The sequence below is a fragment of the Camelina sativa genome, chromosome 1 (genome assembly GCF_030686135.1).
Source record: "Camelina sativa cultivar CO46 ecotype springtype chromosome 1, ASM3068613v1".
NCBI lineage: Eukaryota > Viridiplantae > Streptophyta > Magnoliopsida > Brassicales > Brassicaceae > Camelina > Camelina sativa.
In genome coordinates, this window is record NC_141880.1 from 8,023,556 (window position 1) to 8,035,633 (window position 12,078).

At 32.0% G+C, this 12,078-nt stretch overlaps 1 protein-coding gene and 1 long non-coding RNA gene across 2 annotated transcripts; one reads left to right on the plus strand and one right to left on the minus strand.

Moving 5' to 3' along the window:
- Nucleotides 1–3,380: 3,380 nt before the first annotated feature.
- On the minus strand, nt 3,381–4,730 carry LOC147949652 (uncharacterized). Its single transcript, XR_015595352.1, has 3 exons — nt 4,597–4,730; nt 3,833–4,111; nt 3,381–3,527 (listed from the first exon to the last, which is right to left on the minus strand). It is a non-coding gene; the product is annotated as an uncharacterized LOC147949652 (long non-coding RNA).
- Nucleotides 4,731–8,631: 3,901 nt separating this feature from the next.
- On the plus strand, nt 8,632–10,836 carry LOC104783932 (protein JINGUBANG). Its single transcript, XM_087454066.1, has one exon. It carries the CDS (start codon nt 9,044–9,046, stop codon nt 10,490–10,492), a length of 1,449 nt encoding a protein of 482 aa, XP_087310192.1. The 5' UTR covers nt 8,632–9,043; the 3' UTR covers nt 10,493–10,836.
- Nucleotides 10,837–12,078: the final 1,242 nt, after the last annotated feature.

Here is a 12,078-nt window from a genome sequence, read left to right on the forward strand (position 1 = left end):
TGAGAAGAAACCATTTAGGTGCTTTTTCAGACATATATTAATAACTATGCATAATATATGTATTGTTGTTGAAGGTAACAAAAATAGATTATAATTATGATGGAGTTGATTAAAAATTTGAAGGACACCCGGAGGTCTGTCAAGGAGTGGTGGCGACCAAATTAGTCCATATTCAATGATATATATTACGAAATCAAATCTTATCCTCTATTTGAAAATTTCTTATTAGTTTTAGAGTTAAACAAATGTCCATTAATTAGCTTAACTTAAATTTTCCAAACAAAAACTCAACCAATAAAAGTTTTCTACTTACGAAAACTTTATTTTTGTTATCACACACGTCTCTGCGATAGTCTTAATTCATGGTGATGTGTCCCAAAAGATCGTGATTTTGTTTAGTTTATTCAAAGAGATATCAGGTCACGCTTTTGCTCCGTCGAACAGGGCCAAATGTGTTGCATGATCCTGATACAATGTTAAGAGAAGCAAATATTATAATGATACTTAACTGAGTACAAAAGATAAACATCAGCAAACGGTCCATGATGAATTAATATTGAATGACTTTAGACGATTACATATATATTATTTTTTTTCTCGATACGATTATATAGAACTCACCTAACAAATATATACTTGGACTAGTTTTCATATATACATGGTGATGTCACTTTTACGTGTATTACTAATACGTGTACATGAGTATTTTGCTATCATATAAACGAAACAAATGGATCACTTCTGCAAAAGTCAGCGTGGACGTTTTCTACATTTCAAAACCTACCATGTCGATTGTTGATAAATAACTTAAAATTATACATGTATCGTAAAGATACATTGAACATTATACTATAGTACACATCGGCACATCGCTGTTAGTATTAATTATTTTTCATCTATATTTGTAGAAAACTATAAACCTAGCTACACACAGACAACTAAGATTTTAATAACCGATGGAACAAAAGTATCAATATTTACGATATGGCACGAAGTCAACAAAACATTTTTTTTATCGTTATTTCTTTTTATTTAAAGATTGTATAAACTTCTTGCGCGAACAATATCTATTTTATGTTGCTCCTGCTGTAACACGAATCACGATCTTTAGTGATACAAATGGAGATATTTTCTCTGTTTACATCCCAAAAAAAAAAATGCTTAGGAGAAATCTCACGTACTATATCATGCATCGTCTATATATAAAGAAGAAAATTTGATATTGCATACGTTTTCGATTTTAACTTTTGATACTAATTCAATGACACTAATATGAAGTCAAAGATAATCATAGCGTAAGTTATATTATAACGAAAAAAGTGAAATTAGCTCGTTTCAATCTACCAAATCTTTGACTTCCGCCGTACCTATATCGTAATAGTGACTAATTAATCGATGATGTCGTCGTGAGAGCTATAACTAATTATAACGTGTACATGTATAGAATTTCTTCATGAGTCTTCTAACTTAATTCTTAAGTATGTATCTTATTTTTCATCATATGAAGAAAGCGATCAGATTCTATTCGGACCAGTGGCGGATCCAGAAAACAAATCGGTATGGGGCACATATTATTAATTAATATTTTTAAATTTTATATAATAATATTTTTAAGTAAAAAATAACTTCTAATTACTTTTAATATATTAAAATTGTAAAATCATAAAAGACACAAAATTATTTTGGTTTATAAATATACTTAATTACATATATACTATAATTTAGTTGCTAAGTTACAAATCAGAACAAACATGTAATTTTTTTTTAAAGTATAATCGGCATTTATAAAATATCACATAAATCCAAACTCTAAGAAATAAATGAAAAAATAGATAATAAAATGTTTACTTAGTTACTCATTTTACTAACATTTTTATAATTCAAATGTAATCTTTACAGTTTAAAAATAATAATTTTGTTTCAAAAGTCAAAATGGAATTACAATGGTTAAAATAAAAGTATAAAACTAAGTGAATATCATTTATTTAGAAACTATAAAGTATAAATGGAATAAGGAAATTACCGTCAAGGCTCAATCAGAAAGAAAAAAAAATGTTAGAACTTAGAAAAGACACTAAAAAGGACATGTAACAAGAAAAAATATAGAACAATAACAAGAAAAAACAAGAAAAGTATCTGACAAAAAAATAAAAACAAACAATAAAGGAAAAAAAATGAAGCAGATAAAAAGTTATAAATTTGGGAATCGAACTAGACACCCAAAACTTAGTGTGGGGCAACACGTAACCATACGAGCTACGAGATCATATTAACCAATTAACCACTACTTAAACAAAATTTAACTTAGTATGGGGCACGTGCCCCACCCCATGACAACGTAGATCCACCCCTGATTCGGACCATGCAGCGAGTGCCGAGTGGGATCAGTTAAGCCACCCATAAAAAAAATTCTCCGCCTTTATATAATTGTTTAAGAACTCCTTGCCTGTTGGGTAACAAAAACTTGTTTCTTTGTTCATTGTTATGGTAGTGATGTGTGGGACTTCAAAGGATATTAGTGGCGTTTTTTTTTTTTTTTGCAAATATGATATTTGGTATTAATTATTATGTATGGCGTATGAAATTAAAGTATCCTTAGCATTTCTGTAATTGGTATATATGGGGCTTGTACGTTTGCCATGTTTGTGCCGGCATGCGTACATACCATGCATTGGTATTTTCCCTTTTTCTTTGTTAATTAAAACGTACCATTTATTTCCCATTGGTATTTGAGACAACGATTTTTTTTTGTTTGGAGATATAATTACATCAGACAACGATTGATCGTGTAATAATTCAAAACTTATCACATAATAATACATGCATGTGGATGTGGTATGTGGATGTCTCGTCAAATAATGAACGGCGTGTAAAGTGCAAACTACTCCTATAGTCCTATCTAATGAAGAAAAAAAATGAAAATTTGTCTGGTTAAACGATAGTTTAGTTCTGGTTAACGAAAGTGACAAGGTCTTGTTCGTTTCACCAGTTAGCATGTTCATTCAAATAATCCATTCAAAAGCTTTCTCTAAATGATTCACTTGAATGTTAAATGACTCAACAAAAAAAAAATGGTTTATTTGGATAATGCATTTAAATAGAAATGTGTTTGTTTGGTTATTTTACATTCTCATCTAAATGGATTTAATTAGAATAATGACTAAACTACCCATGTTTTGATCTAACAATTTTTTACTTTTAATTTTAACCATATTAATTTTAAATATTGATCTAAAATATATATACATAAATTTTCATTCAAAACCAAACAAAAACTCTAGAAATCCCAATATAAATTATTTATAACAATTTTTTATAAGATATAAAACATGTTATGCCAATGTAAATTATTTGTAAATTATTTATAACAATTTTTTATATAAGTTTTTACAATAAAGACTTGTGAAGTGAAGGAGAAGCTGAACTGCTCAAGAACACGAGCAAGAGACTTAGAATTGAAGCAGAAGAATCACTTTTGGCTTGGAATGGGAAAGAATCTGTGTAATCATTCAACTCCCAAATGTTTCCTTCAAAACCAATGAACATCAATCAAGTTTGTAAATTCTTAAGCTAAGTGACAATCCCAAATCCTACTATGGTAACATCAAACAAACACACAGCTTTACCATCAAACAAACCACAACAACGAAGTCCCTGCTTTAATAACCACAACTTCAAGCATCAAAAAAACGTAACCACAAAGCTATACTAACCGAAGTCTCTGCTTAGGATCAGAAAACACAGAGCTCAGAAAAAGCTGTAACATTCACAATCAGATAAGAAACAGAGACTCAAACAACCCCAGATACAGAGCATAAAACCGAACACATACCTTCTAATATAGAAGTGTAGTTCCTTCTGCCATCTCCATAGTGATAGAATCACGCACATCTTCCATCATTCTATCACCAGCAGGTATGTATGGAACATGTCCATCATTTTCATCACCATGATGTTCATATGATTCCACCACTTCCCAATGTAAAAAACCAATATCATCCTCTTGTGAATCTTTGATAAAATTATGGAGAGCCATTGTTGCTGTCACAATCTTAATCCATTTATTCAGCTCATACTTAGGGTGCTTCATGTCAAGAATTCTCCATTTGGCCTTCCAAACACCAAAGGTTATCTCAATTATCGATCTCAGACCAGAATGTTTACGGTTAAACATCTCCCTACTGTTGGGAAGTATAGCTTTGTGGTTAAACAGCTCCCAAAGGTTCTCTCAATTATCGATCTCAGACCAGACATTTCATCAAACAATTGGTTTGCATCAAAAACTACAAGCTCTAGACTCATCAAACATATGGTTTGCATCAACAAATACAAGCTCTGGACCTAAAACACTTCTAATCATTCAAACATGAACTCATTTCAAACTCTAAAGCAGTATCACCTATAAATCATAATTCTCAAATCAAAGAGAGAACAAAACAAATTTGGACAAACCCACCAGCTGAAATCGAAGGAAGCAGATGCAGAATCAAAAATTAAGTATAGCAAACAACAAATGTTACACAAAGTTCGATCAAACACCAAAATCTGAGATGATCGGAGCTGTTAGAGAGATCAGAGCTGTTATTGAGAACTTACCAAAACGATGAAGCGATGATGAACAAGAGAGACAATGAAACGATGAAGAGATTCTGAGAGAACAAAGCTTTGTTGAAGCTTCGTTGAAGCTCAGCTCTTGAGAGCTTCGTCGAAGGAGAAGAGCTTCGTCGAAGGAGAGAGGAGAAGAAGAAGAAATAAGTGAATAAGATATTTCTGGGTTTGATGTAATTCTTTGGTTTTCTTCAGGGTATTTTTGATATTTTCAAATTTTGGCTGAATTATCTCTATCTAACTGCACCGATGAGACTCAGCTAGTTTTTTTAACTTTTTTTGGATGAGTTTTTAAAAAATCATTCAACCCATTCATCTAACTAATCTGTTAATTTGACATAAACAAACATCATTTTTCATCTTCACTTAGATGATCTATCCCAATAAAGAAACGAACAGCACGAAGTTCACTTAGAATCATTAAGGTCGATCTAGACTAAGACCATCTAGCTATTGGTCATAATTTTTTTCCGGAAAAGTCAGTAGAAATCATAACAATTAGATCGAAGGCAAGGCAGTAAAATACAACCAATAGGTAGGAAAAATAGTAATACATCAACAATATTGATACTACAGTTGACGAAACTATATAATTTTAAAAAATACAGTGAGATTTCTTTCAGTTGTTTAAATGTGAAAAAGGTATGGTAACTTTTTTGGGGGCAAAATCTGTCCTATAATATTAAATATGGTCATACCTTAATTTGCACGCTTAATATTCGTTTTCTTTAGCATTTAGCAACCCCGTATTATTCAGTTTAATTATCAGACAAATATGAATTTCGTGTCGTATTGATATCGTAATAAAGACGTCTGAATGGATAGATCTTAGATGCCATTTGTGGACCATTGTCCATTGGCAAGTACGATAGTCGCGTGAGTGCGAAAAGCTATAGGATTCGATAACTGACCAAGCATTTAAATCCCAAAACGCGATCGTTCGATTGTTCCAACAAAAGCTATAGGAGTCCATGACCATTGACAATTGACAATTCCCATATGTTTTGTTCCAACAAAATTTAATAATATAGGGAGAAAAGGTAAACGAGGGATATTTTATACGAAACCCTACAAATGTCAAAACTCGGCTAGCTGTCAACAATCGTTTTCATTTAATTAGGGTTTGACATTAGAGGTCGGATGATAAGTTTTTTATTTACATCAATTTTATTTTGGAATCCCACGGTTTATTTAAACTATGTTCTCGTAGACCAGAATTTAAAAATATAGATGAATTTTCTAATTTAAAAAATGAGAATTTATATGTATGGAATCACTATTTGTTTAAGAACAATTTTATTACGTACTTAACTCTAGTTTCATATATTTTTATATAAACCTCCAAAGGCCAAACGTTTGGGTTTATATAGGAAATGCCCGACAAACCTATTGTCATTGCATGGAATACAGAAAACAAAAATTGCAAACAAAATATATGATTCATTTTTTGGGGTTGATATAATTTACTGTAATATAGTTTTCATATATAATTTTACGTATTGTTGGACGCAGAACCAATATTTGTTTATCGGATTAATCATAGCTATCCAAAAATGATATTTTCTAAACAGTAATGAAAGTCAATCGACATGAAAAGGTCATTTTTCCTTATCGTAATGAAAGTCAATCAACTTGTATGAAATTTTATTTCGATTGTCCTCTTTAATTTTAAAATAAATACACAAAAGAAAATGTGTTGCAACTTTGTGCTCTTCTTTGTCGGCGTTTTGATCCGTACCTGTGGAAAATTTTCACAATGCTTAAAAACAAATATTTATATAATATATTATCAATTTATATGTGATGTGTTAACTAATAACTTAAAATCTATACAAATATATTCAACAAATTTATTAATTAAAATAAATAACACTAAAGCATTCTTAAATGTAACACTTATATATACGTTGTAAATGTAATGTAAATATGGAAAAGAAAGAAAAAAATGGTGTAAACCAAATATCGTGTTTTTTAAGAAATATATGAAAATAATATCTTTATTTTTTATGGTATAATTGTTCCTTTTTGTTTCAAAAAAAGATGGGAAAAATTGAAAGAAAACGAATAAATTGATAGAAAAAAAAAGTATTTCAAGAAAACCAACTCTAACAAATGAATCTAAGCTAAGTCATCCACACAATCGCAAGTACATAATTTACGTTAAAATAAATGTTAAAATAAACTATACGTAGATCGAGTATCACATTTTTTCTGTTTTTTTTTTTTTTTGATAACTGTTAATTACATTTTTTCTGTTTCCTTGTTAAGATATTCGGGTATATACAGTATATAGTACAATAAAACCTCTATAAATTAATACTCTATTAATTAATAAACACTATAAATTAATAAATTTTGGTAGTCTCAAGTGGGGACAATGTAAAAAATAACAAAATTCGATAAGATAATAAAATAATTTTTTTTTTGAAATCCCCATATAAAATATGGTCCCAATAATATCATAAATTAATAATCATGTAAATTTACATATATTTTTTTCTGCTGCGTAAATTTACACGTGTATATATATATATATATATATGTTTATATAGTAAAGTATGTTTCTCTTAAACCTCATATTATAAAATAATTATTATGTTGTATCTTCAAACTATAATGATATAAAATATTCTATAACATTTCATAAAACAGCTAAGACTTTTAAAAGTTTTCAATTTCTAAATATGCATCATTTGCATTTTGATAGTTCGATTAACTATTAAAATACGATAATTTATATTTTTATTCATAAATTTGAATATTTACGTCATTTGTATAAGTGAATTTGTCTATAATATTTTTAATTCATTGTCAATAATATTTTTTAATTATTTCAAATTCAATTACAATACCACAAAAATTTACAACATCCAAAATTCTAATCTTATTTTGCAAAAATTGTCTCAATTCATAATTTTTTAAAAATTAAACAATTAAAAATATACCTATAAATTAATAATTATTAATTTATACTATAAAATAATAATTATTAATTTATAAATAAATTAATATCATTATAAATTAATAAAATGTCTTGGTTCCAACATTATTAATTTATAGAGGTTTTACTGTACCATTTTCTAACTCAAACTAAAACACAGTGTTGAAATTTATATATATCACATCTTGACCATATCCAAAACTAGACCAACTCTTTTTCGCCTTCCATTTTTTCGACCGTTTGGCTTTTGACCAGTCACATTGATTAGAGTATATGAAATGTTATTCTGGAAGCTGGCAAAGAAGAAGTTACAGGTGAGTTTTTCATGTTCGTCTTCCAACAGTCGATCCGTGTTCACAGAAAAAAAATCAACAACAACAATAATTTTCTACGAACAATTCATAAGATATACAAGTATCCGACAAATCTTGAAGTTGGTCTCGTACATATATATATATCTATATAAAATATCTTATATAAATTCTAGTATCTTATATCTTATGGACTATAATTGATATTTATTTAGTGAATTCACAACTATCCTAGCTTAATTTGTTTAATCGAAGTGGATTAAAAACAAAGGGTCCATCGATCTAGTCCAAAAAGACGTTCCTTATCGTTTCATGCCTTTCATGGAAGGAAAGGAGTCAGAAAAGTCAAAACATCTGGAAGAAAACTTTTTCTTTCACATGTCGAAACCGAAACAAAACTAATCAAAACATCTAAGTAACAAAAATCAAAACTCCGCTTGGACAATAGTGTAATCGTCACGTAATGTTTTATGCAACGTGTGAAGATGATCAGCCGCCAACACAGCCACACACGCGTTATCTTAATTTTCTTTATATTCAACCAACTTGTAAGAAAACCATACCGAATCTTCGTACGGACGCATCTCATGTTCAATTATTTTCACATTGCTCAAAGCCATGTAATAAATTAATTACTCAAGACATTAAAACAATAGATAAAACAAAACAAAAAACTACATCTCCTTATTTTATGCACACATACAGTTTTGAGACCGTCCATTTTAGTTTTCTTTCTATTTTTCGACGACCGTCCATTGAGCTTTTCATTCAACACTTTTCTTTAATTTCCAAAGTTGCATATAAATTACATTTGTTTTCTTAATTAATCTTTCTTGATATATGGATCTCTCATGTGAAAACTGGCGCTCTCGGTATCTGACGGTCACGTCTTCAGCCTTAAACGCCACGTGTCATTCCCCACGTCGTCTGTTCAACAACTTTATTTTTTCTTTTTTCTCTCTATATATACATCCCAACGTCCTCCTTCTCCACTCTTTATATCTTTCTTACCAAACACATACTAAAAGTTTTCTCTCAAAATCCTAGAAATAATATACTTTTTTTCTAATCTTTTTTTTTTCCCACACGACAAGGAAATTAAAACCTCATAATTTCTTGACAGAGAAATATAAAAACCTTCCAACTGCTCGATTTATTATTTTTTTTTGTAATCTTGAAAAATATGGTTATAGCTACAGAAACCACCAGTGGTGGTAGTCATCACCGGAGACTCACTTTCGCCGCCTTCTTAAACTCCGATCCCGCAGCCGAAGAAGAAGAACAACGGAGCCATGGTGTTGATGTTGATGCCATCAACCCCAGTACTAGCAACAACAGCAACAACAACATGAACATGAACAAGGAGGTTCATTATTACCAACAACGTCAAAGCAATGCTTCGACTACTAGCGGCGAGTCGTCTCCTAATCAGGTTCTATCTCCATGGAATCAGACTTACTCTCCTTACTACACCGACACGACTACTACTCCGTCCATGTCTCCCTCGCCGTGGAACCAAACTTACTCTCCGTACTACAAGTCTCCTTGGATCTACCAGAGACGTAACATGGATGATGATGGTACTGACAACGGTTTGGTCGGCACGATCGTTAGACAAGACGGTCATGTCTACTCGTTAGCTGCTTCTGGAGATCTTTTATTCACTGGATCCGATTCCAAGAACATTCGTGTTTGGAAAGATCTCAAGGACTTCACCGGGTTTAAATCAACAAGTGGATTGGTTAAAGCCATTGTAATAACCGGAGATAACCGGATTTTCACCGGTCATCAAGACGGTAAAATCCGGGTTTGGAGAGGTTCTAAAAGCAGAACCGGAAGCTATTCACGAGTCGGAAGCTTGCCGACGTTGAAAGAGTTTTTGACAAAGTCAGTGAACCCGAAGAACTACGTCGAGGTTCGTCGGCGGAAAAATGTTCTCAAGATCCGTCACTACGACGCCGTTTCGTGTCTTAGCCTGAACGAAGAGCTCGGTTTACTCTACTCCGGTTCGTGGGACAAGACTCTCAAAGTCTGGAGACTATCCGATTCGAAATGTCTTGAATCGATTCAAGCTCACGACGACGCGATCAACACGGTGGCTGCTGGATTCGACGATTTGCTATTCACCGGATCCGCCGACGGAACTTTGAAAGTGTGGAAACGTGAGCTTCAAGGCAAAGGGACGAAGCATTTCTTGGTTAATGTGTTGATAAAGCAAGAGAACGCTGTAACGGCGTTAGCGGTTAACTTAACGGCGGCTGTTGTTTACTGCGGTTCTTCTGACGGCAGCGTTAATTTCTGGGAAGGGCAGAAATATCTTTCTCACGGCGGGACTCTATGCGGCCATCGTATGGCGGTGCTCTGCCTCGCCGCCGCCGGGAGTCTTGTTTTAAGCGGGGGAGCGGATAAGAACATTTGTGTGTGGAGGAGAAACGGCGATGGGACACACTCGTGTCTCTCGGTGTTGATGGACCACGTGGGACCTGTTAAGTGTTTGACGGCGGTGGAAGAGGCCGAGGACGGCGACGGAGGTCAGAAAGGAGATCAAAGATGGATAGTGTATAGCGGGAGCTTGGACAAATCGGTGAAAGTGTGGCGCGTGACGGAGACGGCGTCGACTGTTATCGGCTGAGATGTGTTTTGAGGGAAGAGAGAGCACGCGCCGCCTTAAGCGCGTGTAAATGCGGACTATGGTAAAGGGGAATGTTCCGGGGCACATGTGATTCGTGCCGTTGTGGTCAAGGCAGAGTTTTTATGGCCGGCTAAAAGAAGCAGTTCATACAACCAATAGGGAACTGCCACGACATGTAAAGTGTCTAAAATGGTTTTTTTTTTAGAAAGTTCCAATAGTTTATTCAATCTTTCTTTTGTAAGTGTAACTGCACATATTTTGAGTTACGTTTTAGAAAAGCATTGTTTCATTGTATTAAATCATTTTGTTTATATACTTATTTTTTAATGGTAATCGTATACACATATTCAGTTTTTTTTTGTTTCTTTGTTATTATTTTACAATTGTTCTTGCTTAGAGTAACTGGAATATATAGAAGATTAGTAATACGTACGTTATAGGTTGATTTGTTAGTTCAGATTTGTTGAAAAGGAAGAAAGTCAGTTGAAAATTGGGATTTAAAGCTTCATGAGCTTATGTCAAAATTCTCATTTTCGTGGGATCTAAGGAGTTTGGTACACATTTATACATGTATATGAATGTGCATTGACATCTAAACACGCCCTTTTTATTTCTAATAAATTTCAAATCAAGAACATAAGAATCTAATAGATCTTGGTTTCTAGATATTATCAAACCAACATAATTTTGTTTTTACAGAAGTACGAATACAATCAGTTTGTACGTGCCGTATGATTGATTGGTTGCATTTGTAATTATACTCTAAAAAATAGACCACTGGTAGTCATGACTCGTAAGTCGAGTAAGTATATATATTGCAAAATTTTCAGGAACGAACGTACGAGAATGTTGAAAAGATGATTATTTAGTGGCTAATAAATGGCACTATAGTATACAATGATCAAAGAATAAACCCTATAACCAATAATTGTTGCTTTTGCAAAAAAAAAAAAAAAAAAAAAAAAAAAAAAAAAAAAAAAAAAAAACTCAACAGATGAATACATTAAACACATCAAAACCTAAACTATGTGCCACAATAGATAGATCATTAGATGAGATCTCATACGTTTTTGGATTATTTCTAAATTGATCTAGTGGAAAATCGAAAAAGAAATTTTAAGGTTTATATTCGCATGTTAGGTTGATTTATTGGCTCAGTTTGTTGAAAAAAGATGTAGCCATTATATTGGAAAAATGAAGAGGAGATGTAATATTTTATTGCTGTCTTCATGAGCGTATATAAAAAGTCTCACTTTCGTTGGATTTAAGTTTGATACAAAGCTACGTATATGTTACATCTATGCACACTAAAGTATATATATACACACACACTGACACACCCTTCTGTTTATATTTTAACTGGGACGAGAAGCTGATAAATTAAATCTTGATCCACCAATATTATCAATGCTATAATATTGTGTCATATGTGGTAGACTATTATATTTAGGTCTTGTTAAGGTAATCATAACTCATATTCATATACTACACTTTTCTTTTCAATATTAAAATTTCTCTTAAACCGTAGGCATATATGCATGTAAATACTTTGTAAAGCACGTTTTCGATTAAAATAATTTTACGTT

Excerpts from the sequence above, each read along its gene's own strand:
- LOC104783932 (XM_087454066.1), top strand. The coding sequence starts at position 9,044 with ATGGTTATAGCTACAGAAACCACCAGTGGTGGTAGTCATCACCGGAGA.